At 46.2% G+C, this 22,010-nt stretch overlaps 1 protein-coding gene across 18 annotated transcripts in view; it reads left to right on the top strand.

Annotated features, from left to right (window-relative positions):
- KALRN (kalirin RhoGEF kinase) overlaps positions 1-22,010 on the top strand; it is a 651,147-nt gene that overhangs the window by 543,551 nt on the left and 85,586 nt on the right. Inside the window, exon 1 of one of the 18 annotated variants that reach the window (XM_064156928.1) lies at positions 20,463-20,746. The exons of the other annotated variants lie outside the window; for them this stretch is intronic. Within the exon in view, the coding sequence (XP_064012998.1) occupies positions 20,662-20,746 (85 nt within the window). The 5' untranslated portion in view covers positions 20,463-20,661. Of the gene's footprint in view, positions 1-20,462; positions 20,747-22,010 lie in introns of those variants that run through there. 18 annotated transcript variants of the gene reach the window in all.

Raw genomic sequence — 22,010 nt, 5'->3', positions numbered from 1 at the left:
TGACTGCTGGCTCTGTTCCTTTGGAGGATACACATTTGATTTTTTCCTGACTTGACTACAGCTCAGAGCCCAAGCATAGTCCTGCCTGTCCTTCCTTTCCGATGATCTGGCAGTGTTTGCAATTATCCTCTGGGAAAAGGGTAACAGATTTCTGGGATTCACCTTTTGCAAGTGATTTACAGATGACTGAGTAGAAGGAACTCATCTGCAGGCATGTTACTGTATGCAGAATTTGTGGGATGGGTTGGTTTTTTTTTCTGACTAGCTTTCTTAAGAAGGGAAAAGAAAAACTTGTGACATTAGGAATGAGTCTCTGTTTGAACTATCCCACATGGCTAATGAGAGGAAAAGCTGTCTTTATGATTGAGCTCTGAGATACTAAGCTACACATTTCAAATTGAGAAAGAAATCCATACGGATTGAAAGCATCTTAATGACCTAGCCAATATTCATTAAGCACAATATGACAAACGTATTCCTGGTGTCAGCCTGTTGGCTTTGACTAATTCCAAATTTCAGGAAACACTTGGGTGAAATCTTGGCCCTAAAACTCTTGCCTTATGATTCTTTACCCAGCACTTTTCTTGTGAATCAAAGTCACAATGTAATCCACAGAGTAACAAAGGCTAGTTCTTGCAACTTGGAGTATCTTTAAGCAACTTCCATCACCAAAAGAAAAAGAAAACATCAAAAGAAGTGTAGGGTTTTGCAGAGCTTGTTTTGCACTGACAATATGTGAAAGGATCCCATTCAGGGCCCCAAGCCAGATCCTGCCTATGAGATGCTTGTGTCTGGTACATACCTCTGGAAGAAAGGAGGAATAAATTTTTTTAAGGTGCTATGCAAGCATCTCACTGCACAGGCAGATGGCCATATGGCAGCAGGGCTTTGGTGGCAGTGCTGGATCCTTATGAAAAAGCAGACTGAGAAAGAGTTTGGTCTCTTCCAGCTGAAAAGAGAACACAGGTCTCACAAGCTGCATGTTAACAGGATGAGCATCCTGCCTGCACTTCTCAGCTGGGCCACACTGGCTCTGCTTCATCAGCTGGGAGAGCACTAAACTTTGAGCAGGAGAGACAGAAGTTTCAGTGCTGCTCAGGAGACAGCTTGTACATTTAGGGGGCTGCCTACTTGATCCCACAGACAGACCCTGTGGCTGGTAGGTATGATGGCAGACTAGGCTGTGGAAGATGGAATTAAATCATGGTGAGGCTAATCTGGCTCTTATTGGCATTGGAAGTCTCTTTACTCTAGTTCCTGATCTCAGAAGAGTGATCTACATAGGGAAAACCATAATTGTTTCTTCCCACATCTCTCCTTTTAAGAACATCTTTTAGTGGGGGGGAAGATCTGTTCCTGTGGAGTATTAAATTGCAATCTGCATTGGCTCACACACTGTTGTGTTTCAAACAATCTCTGTTATGAAACGTACCCAATGCTAACAATTTCTGATGTTCTGGGTGAGCTCTGTGACAACAATTCAGAACTTTTAGTGCACTGTATTAAACCTGCAGTTGTCTTTATGGTGTCTGAAAATTTCTTTTTGTTTTTGAAAATCTTAGAATCATAGAGTCAACCAGGTTAGGAAGAGACCTCCAAGATCATCCAGGCCAACCTAGCACCCAGCCCTAGCCAGTCAACTAGACCATGGCACTAAGTGCCTCAGCCAGGCTTTTCTTGAACACCTCCAGGGACGGTGCCTCCACCACCTTCCTGGGCAGCCCATTCCAATGCCAATCACTCTCTCTGGCAACAACTTCCTCCTAACATCCAGCCTATACTTCCTCCAGCACAACTTGAGACTGTGTCCCCTTTTTCTGTTGCTGGTTGCCTGGGAGAAGAAACCAACCCCCACCTGGCTACAACCTCCCTTCAGGTAGTTGTAGACAGTAATAAGATCACCCCTGAGCCTCCTCTTCTCCAGGCTAAACAACCCCAGCTCCCTCAGCCTCTCCTCACAGGGCTGTGTTCCAGGCCCTTCACCAGCCTTGTTGCCCTTCTCTGGACACGTTCCAGCACCTCAACATCTCTCTTGAATTGTAAAGCTCAGAACTGGTCATAGTACTCAAGGTGTGGCCTGACCAGTGCTGAGTACAGGGAAAGAATAACCTCCCTTGTCCTACTGACCACACTGTTCTTGATCCAGGCCAGGATGCCATTGGCTCTCTTGGCCACCTGGGCACACTGCTGGCTCATCTTCAGCTTACTATCTATCAGTACCCCCAGGTCCCTTTCCTCCTGGATGCTCTCCAGCCACTCAGTCCCCAGCCTGTAGCACTGCTTGGGGTTGTTGTGGCCAAAGTGCAGAACCCTGCACTTGGCCTTGTTCAATCTCATCCCATTGGCCTCTGCCCACCCATCCAGCCTGTCCAGGTCCCTCTGCAGGGCTCTCCTACCTTCCAACAGATCAACACCTGCTCCTAGCTTGGTGTCATCTGCAAACTTACTGATGCTGGACTCAATCCCCTGGTCCAGATCATCAATAAAGATATTGAACAGGACTGGGCCCAGCACTGATCCTTGGGGAACACCACTAGTGACAGCTGCCAACTGGATGCGGCACCATTCACCACCACTCTTAATTAAGAGCAGTCAATTAAAATGTTTATAAGGCTCTGAACTAAGGGAAATATTTCATTAGGTAACACTGTCAATTTAACTGGCACATAAACAGGTCATGGGGTTTCTATTGAGCAAACAGTGTTCAGGCTCCCATTGTCAATATAAATATGCAATATTTAAACAAAAAAAACAAACCCTCACCTCTGTTCCTAATACTGTTCCAACAAGAGTGTTCAGAGACAAAATTTCACAGTACAGGCTGGAGTTCAAGAGAGGTCACATGGACCCCTCCTGCTGGCATTTAGTGTCCTGTGGCAGCCACATCCAAATTCAGGATGTGTCTTACATAGAAAAATCACATCAGGAAAAGTTTTTGCTGCATTTTCTCTCCTTTTCAACTATGATAGAGCAGCTGGAAACAAGCTGATTAACCAGCATGGTGTTACACAGCAGCTCAATATGGGCTGGCACCAAGGGCTGCTGTGATCCAGCTTGGGACTGGTGCTCAACCTCAGGATAAAAGTGTGGCTCCATGTAGTCATGAAAGGGATAGGAATAGAAAGATTAAATAACTCAAACCCACTTTGCTATTTCAGTCAGATCACCCTTTTCCATTTTATTACCTGTTTCACTTCTCTCATCAAACAATGGCTTTGTCTTCACTTGCACAGCCATCACGGATTCTCCCTGGCATATCACTCCTTGCTGCCTCAATAGGCAGTGTCTGTCTCAGTGCTGGAAAGCTAGAGAGGCCTCACTCTCCTACCTACCCATCTCTTTTGATCCCAAACCTCTGTGCTTTTTCCTACTTCATAGTCATCCTGTAGAAGAACTCAGAAACCCATGAAGTACTGATTCTTAGCATTGTCCATGCTTACAGCTTGTCCTGGACTCCATTAACTCCAAAATAATTAAACATTAACAAATGTTTAGTGATAGTTGGCGATGTGTGTGACGAGATCTGATTTTTGTTGTTTCTAAGAAGCAAGCTGAGTTGAGCCAGAGAAGATGAGCCTTACCTGTGTAGGAGTCTTTATCTCATTGTGACTGTCACTCTCCCAGGCCTTTTGTATGTTGGGTACATCAGTACATCAAGAACAGAAAACTGTGCTGGCAAACCCTTGCAAAGTCAGTTCCTAGAGGCAGCATCAGCCCAAGCACCACACGAGTAACTAGATAAGCTAGGCATGGCCAGACCACACATGACAAATACCTGGCTTCCACCCTAAGGCACAAAAGCTAGAAGTCATGGATGCACATTGTATGCAGACTGTTGGAGCCATGTTCAGGTGACTTGTTAAACATCCACATCTTTCTGACATAGTATTTCTAATTCATCATTTTTCCTTGCATTCAGTACAGCCTCACTGGATTTTTAAAGCCAGATTCAGCCATGTGAGCCATAAGCAACTTTCTCTAGTAGGAGGTGTTCCTGCCTATGGCAGGCAGTTGGAACTAGATGATCTCAAGCTACGCCAGGGGAAATTTAGGCTTGAGATGAGGAGAAAGTTCTTCACTGAGAGAGTCATTGGATACTGGAATGGGCTGCCCAGGGAGGTGGTGGAGTCGCCGTCCCTGGGGCTGTTCAAGGCAGGATTGGACGTGGCACTTGGTGCCATGGTCTAGCCTTGAGCTCTGTGGTAAAGGGTTGGACTTGATGATCTATGAGGTCTCTTCCAACCTTGGTGATACTGTGATACTGTGATCTTTGTGGTCCCTTCCAACCTAAATCAGTCTATGATTCTATGTGGACTTGTTTAGGATATAGCAGCTACCAGTAAAGTCTGTTATACTTATTGCTTCGGTTGCTTTGGTATCTAACCAAAGCAAAAGGCCTCCAGAGCTCTACCTGGAGCTTTATTTTTGTGGAGAAGTGCAATTTTGATGAATGCTTTGATAAAACAGGAAGGGCTATTTTGGGGAAAGTTGCTTTGCTTTTGTACAGTGGATTTTTATTATTTTAAACACAGAAGCCTTTGTTTAAAACAGAGAATGTCTGTAAATTTTCTTGTTTGCCTTTGCTTTCCCTTCTGACAGGGGGTAAAACTTTATCCACCTAGTACCCTGTCAGCTTAACCCCAAATGTCACTGCACAATGTCCACTGAAAAAAAAAAAGGGGGGGGGGGGGGGGGGGGGGGGGGGGGGGAGGGGAGGGATGAGAGCAGAAGAAGGAGTTAAAATGCTTTGGCCAACTGAGCTCATCAAGAATGCAAAAGGGTTCAGCACCAGGTCTAGGAGGGAAATTGGGGGGAACCTCAGCCATGGTACCCACAGCGCTGTGATCACACATGGTCTGACCAGGATTAGACCATCAATGCTATAATGGTTGGACATGTCACTGTTTTCTGGACCTGATTCTCCAGTGTAGGACCAATCTGCCTGCTTTGCCTGCTGCTTCTTCCATTCTTATCACAGGTCACCCTTGCTGCATGTGTACCAAGAGCAACTTGGAGAGTACAGCAAACAGGCAGAGTACAGGATGAAACTGGGCAGAATTCAGCAGCTGCTATTGCATAAAGGTCAGGGCACCGGAGAGAAAGGTCCCTTCTGGCATTGCAGTCTCTGACAGCTTCATCATTGTGCAACTCCTGCTCAGTTTTCTAATGCATATCTTACAGCACCTTTGAGACCTTTGCTTAATGTGGCTGGGAGACTTTCAGAGAATAGTGTTTCCTGGTAGCAGATATCATATTGATCACCTGTATCTTGTCATTAGCATACTGGCATCATCATCCCAGGCTGTGCCTGAGTATGGGATAGAATTGCTGCCTATGAAGATAATAAATGATTCTGATTTCAGCATCACAGTAGTCAAGGCCAGCTTAAAAATGAGAGGAAAACTGGCTGAGAAACTCTAATAGTGGTCAAATGGGAAAGCATCGATGAAACACATAGGGCAGGATGTTTCCAAACTCTGTGTGGAGCTGTGAGCACAGAAACGTTCACATTTCACAAGGGTTAAAGGCTAGATTCTGTGGAAGGAAGCAATGGCAATGGTGTGTGGCTGCTGTGCAGGCTCCTGTCAACACTGCACAGAGTGGTGCTCATGAGATGTCTATTTCCAAAATGAAAAATCTTCTCTCTTGAGATAAAGGTCATTTGTCTCCTTTAGATATGCTCGTGGGCTTGTTGGAGAGGGTGTGTTTGGAAGAAGGTACTGAAACTTGCTGCAGCACTCCTGTTTTGTGAAGAGATGGTTTGATTGGGTCCAGGGCTGGATGGTGGAGCTCAGCACACAGTTGCCCCAGCAGACTCGATGTCCCTGTCAAGGACCAGAGATCCAGGGAGTGAGAGGAAGGGGAAGAGGGATTGCAGCTCTCAAAAGGCTTTCTCTTATGGCCTCTCTGGACCTCTTTTTTTTTTTTCTCTCTTCACTTGCTTTATGTCTGTCTGAGGTGTTTAGAGTAATTTTAAGATGAGACAGAGGAGACAGAATCACAGAATATAACTGGTTGGAAGAAACCTCAAAAACCATCCAGTCCAACTCTCAAGCCAGCACTGAAGGATCAACACTAAACCATGTCTCTAAGTGCCAGATCCATATGGTGCTTGAACACCCCAATGATGGAGATTCCACCACTGGCTTAGGCAGACCATTGAAATGTTTGATAACCCTTTCAGAGAAGAAGTTTCCTAATATCCAGCCTAAACCTCCCCTGGTGCAGCTTGTAACCACTTCCTCTAGTCTCATTGCTTGTCATCAAGAAGAAGAGGTTGGCCTCCTACTCACTGCAATCCCCCTTCAGGTTGTTGTAAGAGTGATGAGGTCTCTCTTCAGCCTCCTCTTTTCAGACTAAGCAATGCCAGCTTCCTCAGACACTAACACACAGTATCACACACAGTATCGCCAAGGTTGGAAGAGACCTCATAGACCACCAAGTCCAACCCTTTACCACAGAGCTCAAGGCTAGACCATGGCACCAAGTGCCACGTCCAATCCTGCCTTGAACAGCCCCAGGGACGGCGACTCCACCACCTCCCCGGGCAGCCCATTCCAGTGTCCAATGACTCTCTCAGTGAAGAACTTTCTCCTCACCTCCAGCCTAAATTTCCCCTGGTGAAGCTTGAGGCTTTGTCCTCTTGTTCTGGTGCTGGCCACCTGAGAGAAGAGAGCAACCTCCTCCTGGCCACAACCACCCCTCAGGTAGTTGTAGACAGCAATAAGGTCTCCCCTGAGCCTCCTCTTCTCCAGGCTAAACAATCCCAGCTCCCTCAGCCTCTCCTCGTAGGGCTGTGCTCAAGGCCTCTCACCAGCCTTGTCGCCCTTCTCTGGACACGCTCAAGCATCTCAGTGTCCCTCCTAAACTGGGGGGCCCAGAACTGAACACAGGACTCAAGGTGTGGTCTAACCAGTGCAGAGTACAGGGGCAGAATGACCTCCCTGCTCCTGCTGACCACACCATTCCTGATGCAGGCCAGGATGCCACTGGCTCTCTTGGCCACCTGGGCACACTGCTGGCTCATGTTCAGGCGGGTATCAATCAGCACCCCCAGATCCCTCTCTGTCTGGCTGCTCTCCAGCCACTCTGACCCCAGCCTGTATCTCTGCATGGGGTTGTTGTGGCCAAAGTGCAGCACCCTGCACTTGGAGCTATTGAATGCCATCCCATTGGACTCTGCCCATCTGTCCAGGTGGTCAAGGTCCCACTGCAGAGCCCTTCTGCCCTCCAACCCAGCCACATCTGCCCCCAGCTTAGTGTCATCTGCAAATTTGCTGATGACTGACTCCATGCCCTCATCCAGATCATCTATGAAGATGTTAAAGATGATGGGGCCCAGCACTGATCCCTGAGGGACACCACTAGTGACAGCTGCCAGCTGGATGTGGCACCATTCACCACCACTCTCTGGGTCCAGCCCTCCAGCCAGTTCCTAACCCAGCACAAAGTGTTGCTATCCAAGCCATGGGCTGACAGCTTAGCCAGCAGTTTGCTTGGGGGACAGTGTCAAAGGCCTTGCTGAAGTCCAGATAGACCACATCCACAGCCCTCCCCACATCCACCAAGCAGGTCACCTGATCATAGAAGGAGATCAGGTTGGAGAGGCAGGATCTGCCCTTCCTAAACCCATGCTGGCTGGACCTGAGCCCTTTGCCATCCCTCAGGTGTGCTCTTATCACCCCCAAGATAACCTGCTCCATCAGTTTCCCTGGCACTGAGGTCAGGCTGACAGGTCTGTAGTTCCCAGGTTCCTCCATCCGACCCTTCTTGTGGATGGGGACCACGTTGGCCATTTTCCAGTCTCCTGGGACCTCTCCGGTGAGCCAGGACTGCTGGAAAGTGATACAGGCCATGTTCTCCAGGCCCTTCACAAGCCTCATTGCCCTTCTGTGGACATGCTCCAGTAACTCAATATCCTTCCTGTAGTAAGGGGCCAAGAACTGAACGCAGTGCTCAAGGTGAGACATAGCCATGTGTTCTCCCAGCTCTTTGACATTTCTTGAAGAGTCTCACATCCTGCTGAAGTCTTCTTGTGAAGTCATTGTCAAGTATTTCCATGCTTCTCCACAGGGGAAAATGAAATGTTTTAAAAGTGACATAGGCCTTGTCTGTGTTAAACTTAGGATTGCATTTCCCCATACAGCTTCAGTGGACAACCAAGGTCATATATTCCCCATGCCTTCCTGACTCTCATGCTTGCCTTTTCAGCCTCCCTTCCTAGTGAGACAGTGTCCTGAAATGATGTGAACTGTGCAGCATCTCATATGGTTTGGAAAGGCCAGAGACATCTTCCATACAAAGAACCCAAAGCCAGGGACAGCCTGTCCTGCCCATTCTCCGGCTCTCCCAGTGAACCCAGCACATGGTCGTTCACAGAATGGCAGAGCTTAGCCTTCCTTTGCATTAGCAGAGTCAGAGAAGAGAGATGGTCCTTTGAAGAGACTCTACAAAAAGTACTTATTGAGTCCAAGCAATGGTTGATGTACTGCAAAAGGACTCAAGCTGTGGTACTGAGCTTCAAAAGACCCATTGAGGTCAGGTATTATCCAAGGCTCTCTGCACATACTGGAAATGGTCTGAATATGGTACCTGTTTCATTAACTGCATAGGAACCTTATGTTCCTCCTTCTCTTTCTCCTCCTCTTTGGAGATGTGGTGCCTCAGTGCATTGCAGACAGCAGGGTAAGTAGGCAAAGTGGAGAGTTCAGTTAGCAGCATGAGGTTTCATGCTAGCTCTGACAAGAAGCCAGCACACATAACATCTCTGCATCTCTGCCCCACTAGTGAAAAACATGCAACTCAGAGGAGAGGTATAAAAATAGCTCCTTGAGCAAAATCTATTTCCTCTGTCTTGATTCATGTGTCTTGAAACACATGTAGTGTGGTGGGAAGGGGGAGTTGTTCTGTAGTGCTTGGCCCATCGAGCTAACAGGAAGGTCAACCTGAAAGGGCAACAGGAGCATCTGGATGGCTTGTGTCTTGTGCTTCCTCTGAGGCCAGACTAAATTTAGCAGATTCACAGATGGACATTGGACCATAATCCATCTGGGACTGCAGAGGAAAGAGTGGGATCTGAGTTGCTGGACTATGTTTTTAGATGTGTAACCAGTTTCAGTGAGCCATCAGTCGTTATTATGTTCTTCATGGGTTTCTGCCTTGTCCAATATGCTGTAACTTACTGCTTGATTGTTTTCCCTGGAATGTTCAAAGTTTAAGCACAAAGGAAAAACAAAGTGCAGGTTCTGGGTTCATGTCTGACATCCACACTAACTTTATGTCAAGCAGTGGATGAACTTTTTAATAGCATCATCACAAAGGTTGAACTGGTACTTGTAAGAGCTGTAGTGACACAAATGCTAATGATTGATTATTTTGGTTTCCCCAAAATGTTGCCTTGTCACTCTTTCAGCTTCTAGACAGTTAAAGGGCCTAATGCTAAGTGCAGTAATTGCACCCTGAAAGGCTTATACGCTGCTGGGCTGGTCCTTCCCTTGCTAATCTTGAACAAATATTTTATGAGTATGTTTTGAAGTGAACCAGCTCTGCTAAAAATCCCATTTCCCTGATCAGTCTAAGGCAGAGACAGGCAAACTGCAGTGCAAAGCACATGTGTATTAAATAATGTATTTAAAGTAATTGAATTGATGTTTCTGTATATCTGCTGCAGCACACTGCACAGATTTGATATATTGATCCTGACACAAGAAGTCTGATGTTCCTGTCACTCACGCAAGCGTTTTGTCAGCGCACTTATTCCCGGGTTGCACATTTTGCCAAGGAGCTTGAACCAAAGGGAGTTTTGCTTAGTTCAGAGAAATCCCAAATTCTAAAAAGGAGAGTTAATCATAGAATCATAGAATCATAGAATCAACCAGGTTGGAAGAGACCTCCAAGATCATCCAGTCCAACCTAGCACCCAGCCCTAGCCAGTCAACTAGACCATGGCACTAAGTGCCTCAGCCAGGCTTTTCTTGAACACCTCCAGGGACGGTGCCTCCACCACCTCCCTGGGCAGCCCATTCCAATGCCAATCACTCTCTCTGTGAAGAACTTCCTCCTAACATCCATCCTATACTTCCCCCTGCACAACTTGAGACTGTGTCCCCTTGTTCTATTGCTGGTTGCCTGGGAGAAGAGGCCACCCCCTACCTGACTACAATAGGGCAGGAGATTATTCACATAAATGACAGTGTATTTTTTTCCTAGTCACATTAACTGATCTCATAAAAGATATTATCTCTTCTAGTAAGTGTTGTCATTAACTCCAGGATTGTGTTTTTCTTTTCTTTGAGTCAGAGTCCACATTTTGCTATACTTTTCTTCAGTCTTTACAGAAGTGCCTCACAGTTCAAAACAGCTAAAGAACAGTTCCCTATTTTATTATAAGATGTTCAACTATTCTTGTCTTTGGATGCCCCGAGCATTTATTAAAAGGTGCTGTTTCACACCTATGCCATGTATTCTTCATAAATGCACTCAGATGTTATTGATTCTGAAATGTTGTAATGCAGAGGAGGTTTTTTTTTTCTTTCTGGAACTCACAAAATACTAATTACAAAATACTAATTAGATTCAGCACAGCATAAAAATAGAGATGCATATTGTCTCCAGTCTCTCTAAAGGTGTGCCTTTCAACACAACACTATCTGACTTTTCCACTCAAGCAAGACAGTTTGCAGTTCCTGCTGGTGACTGTTTTCATGAAGTGTGATGGTTTGGGTGTTCCCCACCCCCACACACACTTTGGAAATCACTCAGACTAGACTCAGCCAGCTCTGGAAAATTTGAATGAAGCTTATATTTACAGCTTAGCTCAATATACAAGCAGATATTTACAGTATATACAGTTATAGACAGAAATATACAAGGTAAAAGGTAATACAGAAACACAACTCCCCTCCCAGAAACCTGAGTCCCCAGGAGGGGCTCTCAACTGCCCTTTTACCTTCTCCAACCCCTCTCAACCTTACCCCAGTCCCAAGGAAGAATGGAGGTTTGGGCCAGGGGGTTAGGGAGCAAAGTGGATTAATCAGAGACAGCAGAGAGGCTAGAGAGAAAAAAATGCAGCTCCAAGCTCCCCAGCAGAAGAAGTGCCTTATCTATGTTTGGATTCTTGTTCTTATACCTCTCAGCAAGCCTATGAGTGAAGTAGACATCATCAGTGTTTGTCTTTCACAGCCTGTGATCTAGTTCTTCTCACCAAAACATTCTAGCTAGCTTCAAACCAGCATATGAAGTGAACGTAAGCTTCCATGTTTCTCACCAATAGCATTAAACTGCCTGATACCAAACTATAGCTTTTACAGTCCTTTGTTTTGGCAAGCCAAAGAGATTACAACTGAAATAACAGCACACAGTGTTAATACTTCAAGGGCATTTTACTATTTTCCAGACTAGGGAGGAACACTGAAATCTTTGAAGATACACTTGAAAACAATTATTTTTAGATCTTCATACATTTAACTTTCACTCCTTCCAAATTGCACCCAGCTCTTTATTTTCTCTGCAGATTTCATGTATCTTCAGAATTTTAAGTTAACATCTGTATTTTGCCAAGGAACACATACTCAGTTCCCTTGGAAATCTATTGGAATTGCATCTAAGTATCAGAGAACAGATTCTGGCCTTCAGAGACAATTGGCATTCTTCAGAAAAGCACTGAAGAATGTATTCATTCTGCAGGACTCTTAGTGGAATAGGAACATTTTTCCTTCCACTGACTGCAAAAGTCAAATTAAGTTTCATGCAGTGTGAAGGAATGAAGGTGCTCTTGCTGCAGAAGAAAGCCATGCTAGCCCATGAAGAACCTTTGTAGAAAATAAAAGATGTTGTGCATGGATGGCAGGGGAAGGTAGTTTAGGCTGTGCACCTCAGCAGTCTCCATGGCTGCTGCACATCTGTGGCTGCTGCATGTCTGTTCAGACAAATCTGCTGCAGTTGTGCTGCGCACACACAGTGCACACCCACAGGACAACTGCTTTGCACACAGCCTTCACCTGGGAGCTCTACATGTTCTGCAATGTTCAATCTGCTACAGCCTTTCCTTGTTTTGAAGATGTGCCTTTCTGCACATGAAGAAGCAAAAATGCACATTCCACCCTCCATCTGCTGCTGATTGCCATCATAAAACTTGCTATGGGAGGACACAGGCACAACAGAGATGGGCATGATCTCAGCAGCACTGGGGGCTGGTGCTTCTCTCTGCTGAGCAAAAAGGGGAGACTGAACCTCTCTGAGCATCAGATATCTGTCTATGTGTCCAGTGACTACTCAAGCAGCCAGGATCTACCACAGTGAGTGGAATCACTGACATCAAGAGATAATATGACAGTCAAGATGATGCATCAGTCACCTGATGAGAGGAGGGGGGAGACCTTTTTGCTCTCTACAACTATGTGAAAGGAGGTTGTAGTAAGGTGGGTGCTGGTCTCTTCTCCCTAGTATCAGGTAATAGAATTGGAGGAAATAGCCTCAAATTGCACCAGGGGAGGTTTAGACTGGATATTAGGAAAAAATTCTTTAGTGAAAGAGTGGCCAGGCATCGGAACAGGCTACCCAGGGAGCTGCTGCAGTCACTGTCTAAGGAGGTGTTCAAAAACTCTGTAGACGTGGCATTTGGGGACAAGGTGTAATGGTCACGCTGGTGTCAGATTGATGGTTGGGCTCAGTGATGATACAGCTCTTTTCCAACCAAAGCAATTCTATGGTTCTATAAAGTCTGAGGCTTTTGCAGTAAGATTTGAAGAAAAATGACAGGAGAACCAAGGCAGATCAAGGAACTAATATGGGCTAAAATTAATTTTTTTTCCACCTTAGGTTAATTTTAACCTGGATCAGATTCACTGTGAAGCTGCACAAACATTTCTGTTGGCAGTGGGGAAGCAGCAGGAAGGAGCAGGCACCTGGGAGAGACAGAAAAAGCAACAAAGGGTTTTGGCAGGGTTGTTAGCTCTTGACAACTCAAAGTGCTCATGGAACTATCATGTAATGTGGAGCTGTTACATACAGAGAGATCAACTGAACATAGGAACTAAAAAATATTCCTTGACATAAAGTACTTGGCCCTCTCACAGAAAGACAACACATTTTTCTGTCTTGGGGTGACTGAAAATGTCAGTGTATTAAAGTCCAGCTTCTGCTGGTTTGATGGTACCAAGCAGAAGGAGGATTTCTAGAGTACTTCATGCTAGACTAGCAATTGTTCGCATTCCCAGGAGGAGCATTTCTGTACAGGACATCATCAGAGATCTAGCAGAAAGCTAGCATTCTAAAATGTCATTATTGTCAGTATGTGGACAATAAAGAATGAAAGCAGGCAGAGGTGCTCCACGTGGATAAAAGCAGAGAGCTTATTTTCTAGCCAGTCATTCCACCAGCTGACAAAAATAGCTTCAAAACTTTTTTTTCCCTTAAATTCTCTGCACAGCAGGCTGCCTGTTTTGTGTGTCCTTGTTATTTATACCTGCCATAAGTTTCAATAACAGCTTTACAGATTCTTTTATGCTCGTCTTAGATCTGGTATTGTAAAACAGAAAGCTTTGCCATCCTAAACATTGCCTGGTAAGAACTCTGTGTTCTTTTTACCTTAGGAAAAGGAAAAATGGAAGTGGAAAATACAGTTAAGGCAATAATTTGTCCCAAATAAATAAAAGCTTTTATAATATTGACATTTAATTTTATTTTAATTCCAGTCCAATTCTTCCATGTTGGCCAAATAGAAAATTTTGTTAGTGGCAAGCAAATGGTGTGTGCCAGTTTTTTAATTCTTCTTTTAGCTTGCCTTGTACCATGAGGGGAGGTTGTAGCCTGGAGGAGGTTGCTCTCTTCTCTCAGGCGGCCAGCACCAGAACAAGAGGACACAGCCTCAAGCTACACCAGGGGAAATTTAGGCTTGAGGTGAGGAGAAAGTTCTTCACTGAGACAGTCATTGGACACTGGAATGGGCTGCCCGGGGAGGTGGTGGAGTCGCCGTCCCTGGAGCTGTTCAAGGCAGGATTGGATGTGGCACTTGGTGCCATGGTCTAGCCTTGAGCTCTGTGGTAAAGGGTTGGACTTGATGATCTATGAGGTCTCTTCCAACCTTGGTGATACTGTGATAATTGTGTTGAATACTGGGTAGGGGATAGGTGATGAACAGAACTTGCAATTTGCTGCAGAGCATCCCTGGAAAATGGTCTGAATGCTCTTCTATTAAGGAAACAAACAAACAGACAAACAAAAAACCACATCAAACACACAAACAAAAAAAAACCCCTAATACCCAAAACCACACCAAAAGACTTGCACCAAACCCAAGCAAGCCAAAATAGGCCTCAACTTAACCTAAGGGGAAAAACAAGAAATGCCATTTAAAGAAAAAAATTAGCTGTGGTGTCTAGCATCCAAAGAGAACAACAGCAGGCAAGTTGAGCCAGGCAGGTCAGGAACACTTCTGTTACACTATCAGACTGGAGTTGCTAGTACAACTCACCTTTGTCATGGGCAAGTGGGTGAGGCTCCCATTTGTCTTGGAAAGCAGACCACAATGGACTAAGACAGGCTTGTGATTTCCCTGCTGAGGCCAAACACAGTAAGACAGGAGCCAAAACATTTCCAAAAGCTTGGGCGTTTATGCTTCTGTCTTCCGTCACTGAGTATTGCAGCAACTCCTAAAGATATGCCTCTGCTTTAATGGGGATAAGTGCTTCAGGAAATTAACACCAAAATGGCTTTAAATTTTTATTTCACTCTTTTCTGCTGAAGGATTGTTTTATTTATTCTGACCAATAGCTTGTTCAGGATGTGCCCACCACTCAGTGCAGCTCTCCAGCAACCAATCAATACTGTACCAACATAATTTTGTACATGGCTCCACTTACTGAACCACTTAGACTAAACTGGTTTGTGAGGTGAGGCTTTTTGCTGCAGTCCTCATCTAAGTGTAACCCGTTGAGTGGTACTGTTGGTGGATCAGGCAAATCTTCTCTGCTCACATAAGTCCTTGCTGAGGTAGCAGAGCCAGTAAGAGTGAATCTGCACTGAGGTCTTGGAGGAAGACCGTGGGGCAGGACTGTACACCAGCTTCTGTTTTCTTAAGCAACTCACGGTCAGCAAATGGTTTCTGCTGAGGAAGAAGCCATACTGAACCTGGTCATGTGCCCAGGAAACAAGAGCAACCTGTTCTGAGATACCTAAGAGGCAAAGTTAAGATGGAGGTTGAAGGGGCATGTGTGTTCTGCAGGTCTGTTCTGCTTCTGAAAGGAGGTGAAACTCTCCTGGGTTATACCTATGTGAATATTTTGGGTACTAAGTTCCTTTGAAACACATGAAAGAAAGTGCAGGTATCTTATTCTGCAGTCTGCTCCACAGCCATCCACCCCCTGCTGTTTGTTTCACGATCTTTTTTAAGATGTTTTTGAGCATGTTTCCAAACTTTTTCTCTTAAGTTCTCCCCTCTTGATAGATGCACATAAAGAAAAAAAAAAATGAGTTGTAAATCAGGAAAGAAAGTCATTCTAGTGTCAGTATGGAACTTCTGATGGCTGGGAGAGGTGGGTTGTGCTGACATAAAAAGTGAGGTCTGTCTTGGCAGTGCAGACAGGTCTGGCTGTGGCCTTTAAGGCTTTACAGTAGAGTTGGTGGGCCAGGATGCTCTTTGGGCATGGTAGTTCTTCTAAGTTGCCACGAATCCACCTCAAGTTGACATCTACAGCAGAGGGATCAGGAAGGATATACTCTAACATTTGCTGAACATATTAGCGTGGAGTTTGTGCTGGACTGTTTGTATTTCTTCTTAATTTATTGGTTTCAGATAGTTGAGAATGTTCTCCTTTTACCAACCACTGTGCTGAACTGAGTAGGTAAAAAACCTCTCATTGGAGTTGTGCTCCCTTGAGTAAGGAGGGAATATGACTCTATTTATTTATTTTTAATTTATTTTATCTGGTTTAATACCCAATGAAGTTGTTGTTTTTTCCAACTAGCAGGACTGGCTATTTTTAAAGAATCTGGTTCATCTGACTTAATATAATGAGTTTTTAGTGCTGTTGAAAATAGCTGGAGCCAGAGCCAAGAATAATGTACTGAAATGTGCTATTTGAGCAAGGACTGCTTTGCTCTGCCAATCTGCTTTCCTCCTAATTGTTCAGATTTACCTGGTTTTGTGAGTAGCATTCACAGAGGAGACATATTGATCAAGGTGCTTTTTAATACTACAGCTAAAGGCTGATAATGTCAGAACCATATTTTGCTACACTCATTTCAAGATACATCAGACAATAACAATTCTTCTTGCTGTTCAGTGTAGATATCTAATCTCTGTTTCAGACCACTTTAAAGCAAATGTGAAATGCTAATGTCCTTTTATTGCACACAAGAAAACTGAGGCATGAAATGGTCATTTTTTTCCCCTTAAGGTTACTCAGAAAGCAAGTGGGAGAACCAATAATGAAACTAGCCATCTAGGATCTACTGAGCTTCTTAAGATGCTGTGTGACTCTTGACTTCCCTGTGAAATGGGAACAAGACCATAACGAAAAAGAAAGTTCTGCTAGGTCATTGCTCCTGGTGTTTCTACTGACTGTTTCTCAGCATATCCATGTTTACTGCTCTGCCTGAGGCACCTGAATTGCTCTGCAGAGGTATCTAACTCTCCCTAACACAACTTAAATTTCATCCATATTCTTCCACTATCTGAATATGCCTCTGCAAGTCCTATCATGTATTTAAATGACATACTTAAAACTGTGTGAATCCATCTTCCTTTTGCCATCTATGAGTTATTTCTGTCAGCCAGTTGGTTTCCTATTCCCTCCTGAGTAGCTGATACTTAAGCTTCATTGGATTAAAAAAAAATAAATCAGCCATAATACATCTTACTCAGTGATAGTGGTGTCTGTAGGGATGGATTTTCTGCAGAGATCACTTTACACCCTAAAGCACAACGTAGGATTGACTTGCATAAGTAAGGAACAGATGCTCCTGATGGCTATTACATTATTCATCTCCCTCTACATGTGATGGGGGGAAGGAAGCAGCACCTGTTACCATGGGAGAAATATTGTCACTGCTGTTCCACATCGCAGACCTCCAGGGCAATCTGGGCTAGCCATATTTCACTGCTGTATTTCTGCTGACCCCAGCGAAGCCATGCCAGCTTACTTGCAAGAGTTACTTTGTCCTGTGTTTCTTTCAGACAAGTCCCTCAGTTTATAACCTAAAAAAATCAAACATCTGTTACAGATATGAGGGAAACAGTGTAAAAAAATTGTATGTGCCTCCTTTCACCCCAAAGTTTGCACAAGGGGACTTGGTGAAAGTATTAGAACTCATTTCCCCTTTACAGTAAAAGTAATTTCTACAGATTCTCTTGGATTTCAGACAAAACTCATATGTCCTGGAGCCTTTCTAAAGGTGTATTTAAGAGCAGACAGAACTACTTTCCTTGTCATCCTGACCCTGGACTGAGTTTTCTTCCTTTCCATCCTTTCCATTGTCTACGTAGCAGAGGGCAGCACACAGCCCATGGCACAGGCACACTACTTACAGCTGCAGCTTCAGGAGCAGTAAGTCAGGATGAAAAATGTTCTTGGTGACTCCACTGCAGACAACAGCAATTTTGTTTGGAGTGTGGTGCCAGGAGGTAGTCCCTTGAAGAATTTCTGCAATGGAGGCATGGAGTCAGGCAGGATTTTTTCTTTCTAGGGGACATGCAGGTTATTCAGGGACCACAGAGTCACACACTAATGCACTCTATCCAATAATATCATGAAAAACTAATGTGAGAATAGGCAGTGAGGTTAAAGACCCTTTCTAGTCGAGGCAAACATCTCCTAGCCCCTCACCAGGCCAAGTGAGCTGTACAGAATTTCCCCACAAGATCCCTGAAACAGTTTCATTTCACAAAGGCTTACTTGAAGCTAAAGGCTCAATGCAGCTGGCAGCAAAACTCCCACTCATGATGGTGACAGAAGTCTTCTGCAGGCAGGGCCAAAGCCGAGCTGGGTTCCCAAAGCATGTCTCCTCTTATGTTTTATGGGAGCTAACTGATGTGGGGCGACTGTTGAGAATATGCCTTTCAGTCTGATGTGGGGACATGTTTATTGGTTACATAATTCAGCATTGAGTGTGCATAGGTGGGCATGGGTTTAAAGAGCAACTTTTTCCATGTTATCCTCACGCTGCTGCTAGAACCGTAGAGTTAGCGGGGTTTAAAGAGCAACTTTTTCCATGCTATCCTCACGCTGTTCCTAGAACCGTAGATTTGGCGGGGTAGAGCCTGCTTCCCCCCGCAGTAATGACTTCTAGTCGTGTTTAAGCCGTTTTTCTTGAGCTGGGCCAGCCGAGCCCTCCCCTCCCCCGGCTCCCAGCCGCCATGCCGGGGCTGGCCGCCAGGTGTCCCCAGCAGCAACCCTCCCCCCGACTCCGAACCGGCACCGGCACCGCTTCTCTTGCCGCCCCGGGCCACGCTAATTTAAAGGTGAAATACCATATTTAGATTGTTTCCTAATTTCTCGAATGAGGAGTCTTAAAGATTTTCTCAGGATGAGTTTTGACACCCGTGAAAAGTAGGGCTCCAGCACGCTGGGTGCTGAACAGCTATTGCTGCTGCTCCAGAGCCCATCGGGGCAGATGCCACAGGACAGCGAGATGGTAGTGAAGAGCATCGTACCCCGGGTTTTACCCTTCAGCTTGCACGGAGCAAGCTGAGGTTAGGTAGGAGGCAATCAGCGTGCTGGGCAGAAAGTGGATGTGCTATGATCGAGTGGATTAGAAGAGAGGTGATGTATGAAGGAGAAAGCAGAAAAGCAAAGAGATGCCTTCTCAAAGGACCTTCTACGTGTTTCCTAGATCACTCAGAGGTCCTGAGCTGGTGTCTTCTTACTGCCTGGAGCTTCATGTGACCGAAACAGCCACCTGAAGAGCTGCTGCCTAGGGCACCATTGTTAGGACAAACGGGAAAGGGAGAGGTGCAGGAGGGTGGGGTGTCCTAACTGGTTCCCAGTCCACCTCTTCCTTCTTCAGCTGCAGCTGCGGTTTCTGCTGCCAATGAGACCTATTATCTCCCTGCTACAGGCACAAGAGCCCTGAGTGCACCCTCAAGACATTCCCTTGCATCTGTCAGATAGGCAAAGACCCAAGTCAAAGAAAGACACAACACAAAGTGGAAATAGAGTTAAGGTTCCCTTCATTTTCATGTATTGAAAAGCACCTTGGTGCTCAAAAGTGTTGGCAGGAAAATTTTGCACACTCCAGGCTTGTTATGAGGTTGTCAGCGCTTCCAGTTAGGCTGTGGTCAAAGATCAATTACTGCAGCACAGCCAAAAGTGAAGCATGAAGGTTTCCTGTTTGCTGTTGTGGTGGAAGGAGTCTCTTGGAGAGGGTCTCTGGCACTTTTCCGGCAGCAGGTACTAGGATACTTCTGCTGGGATGTCTTTAAGGTCCACAGGATCCCACCATGCAGCTACATGAAATCACCAAACACAGGCCTCCCCTTGGCCAACAGCACCCACTATGTGGATGCAATCCCACATGGGGTTGTGAACATTGTGCTGAAGCCACAGCCCTCACTGCTCGTCCAGAAACAGCTCTTGGCCCCACAGGGGTCTTGCTTAGTCCAATGCCAGTACACAGCAAAACCAAAGCACTTGCTCTACATCGCCAGTCTGTGGGACCTGCTGAGGCTGAAGTCCCAGCAAGTGGAGGCACACAGCAGGGCACATCTCCCCTTTGCCACTCCCTCATTTTACCTGGGAGAAGCAGCATGTTGGGTTTATTCAGCTGGTGATGCAAGAGTGCAAAACTATGATGATGCTGCTGCTCTGGAATCTTGCCCAACCTCTCCTACCAGCCGCCTCCAGCAAGGTTCAGGATGTTTTTGGCACCTTCAGTTTTCCGTGCTTTAGGTGGGAAATCCTAATGCAGCAGGCTTGCGCCTTCCAAAACAATCTGTGCCTCTGGACGTCGCGCATATGCGCATATTAGTGCGTGTGTCAGAGCGGTAAGCGTTTCCCCTGCAGTGCTTCAGGCAGGTCTCCTGCTGCAGCCAGCAGCCAGGCTGGGCTCAGAACAGGCCGGGCAGTTATTTTCCACGAATTATAAAAAGTTGTAGCTGTCAGATGCTTAAACTAAGGAATGGCGCCGGGGAGCGGGGGGAGGGGGCAAGCTGTGAACTTTACAACAAGAAACAAGCATAGCAGTACAAGTTTTGCCTTATAAAGACTTTGGAGGAAGCCTCTTCCGTGACATATCGGAACTTCAGCAAACTTTCTCCCGGGGAGTTTTTACTCCTCTCTGCCGCCCCGGGCCGCCGCCTGCCAGAGGAGCACTTCTGCCTGCGAAGCCTCGTTTCCTCCCAGCCAGCAGCGGCAACCCAGCCGGCCGCAACCCCTCCGCGGGTGCGCAGGGCGCTCCGCCCGCTGCCGCCCCGTTGCATAAGGCGGTGCGGTGGCCGCGGCCGCCCCGCTCCGCCCCGCTCCGCCCCCGGAGGTGCGCGCCGGGCACGGCGGGGACAGCGGCCGCGGGCGGCTCGGCCGCTCATCGCGGCTGGGCTTGTATTGTTTTTTTTGGCTTTAGGGCTTTTTTGTTTCGTTCGCTCTGCCGTTCTTTTTCGTTAATTGTGATTAGTTGTTTTTCCCAAGTGGGACGGTGGCTCCTTGCCATGAGCAGCCCGAAGGCATCATGAAAGCGGGCAGGCGCGGCTATCCCGCCCGCTCCGGTGTAGGGTGGCTCTTAGCGAAGTGCTGCTGCTGCTGTTCCTGCAAAGGTGGGTGGGGGCCGGGCGGTGGGCAGCGGACCCCCCGCGGTGCTGGGGTGGGCGCTGGGTGGGCGCAGCGGTGCCGAGTGGAGGGAAGGGACAGGTGACGGTGGGGAGCAGCCGGACCGGGAGACGGTGAACCGGCCACGGGCACCAGGAGGGAAAGGCTGGAGTTGACAGGATGCATTCTGTCGTTGATGATAGGAAACACCCTGGGACTGTAAGGTCAATAGGGCAAGAGAAATATTTGCTTAAATGAGATTTCCTTCTTTTCTCATTTTTTTCCCTTCTCCCCTTTCTAGTCTTTTTTTGGGCTTGTATAAGAGTGAAATGCTTTGAGAACATCTGTTTCTCACAGTTCACGAATCTCTGAATGGTGATGTGGGAAGGGCTGGAGAGGCTGGCTGAGCTGAATTGCTAAGAGGTGTGGGAAAGCCGCAGCAGCCTTGTAAAAACAGAATAAAAATCTGGCTTCTGCAAGGAGCAGTGCAGCTCGGCCGAGGATTTCCCAGCCTGCAGTCTTTATGCTGTGATATGGCTCTTCAACTTGCTCTGGATAATGTGATTTTTTTGGAAAGATCTGTGTGTGGTATTTTCAGGGTTTCCTGTTCTCTGAGTGGCCAAGCAAAAATGTCTCAGACAAAACTTGTCCTTTCTTTGGGGCCCTTTAAAAAGAAAGCCTTTAAATACACAGGGTTTGTATCATGGGGCCCATTTGTTCATCCCCAGATAAAGATGGCTTTGAAGACAGGTGGGCTTACTGATTTCTTGAAGCACAAGTTTGCAATGCAAGAGCCTTGTTTCCCCAGTTATTGAAGCAGAGTCACATGTAAGTGGTGACAGAAGCAAAGTAGTTGGCGTTGGAGTTTGCTGTGATCTCCTAAGATGCTGATGTTTCTCAGCCTGGGGAGAACACATTTCTTCATGCCAAAGAAGTGACTCTTGAGGTCAGTGCACAAAAGCCCACTGTTTTGCAGCCTTCAAGAAAGAACGTGTAACCTGGTTGTTGAGGTAGGGCTGCTAACAGAAAGGTTGTGGTACTAGATGACTGAAAGCCAAGTCTTTTGGACAGCCTGTGCTTTAATGCACTGGCCCGTGCAGGAGGTTGGAGCAGTATTCTAGCTCTCTGACATGGCTCTGGTTTTTAATATGTTGATTCTAACGTTAAAAACTCCCTGCTGCCTGCTGTGCCTGCAAAGGTCTCTAGAAGGGGAAAGGGGAAGCAGCTGGCTCTTTTCTCTCCTTTAACTGTGTTTGCAGTTTTGGTTTACTG

The sequence above is a fragment of the Pogoniulus pusillus genome, chromosome 2 (genome assembly GCF_015220805.1).
Source record: "Pogoniulus pusillus isolate bPogPus1 chromosome 2, bPogPus1.pri, whole genome shotgun sequence".
In the NCBI taxonomy this organism is placed as follows: domain Eukaryota; kingdom Metazoa; phylum Chordata; class Aves; order Piciformes; family Lybiidae; genus Pogoniulus; species Pogoniulus pusillus.
Note: the sequence above shows the minus strand (reverse complement) of the source record. Positions and strands in the feature narration are given on the sequence as shown.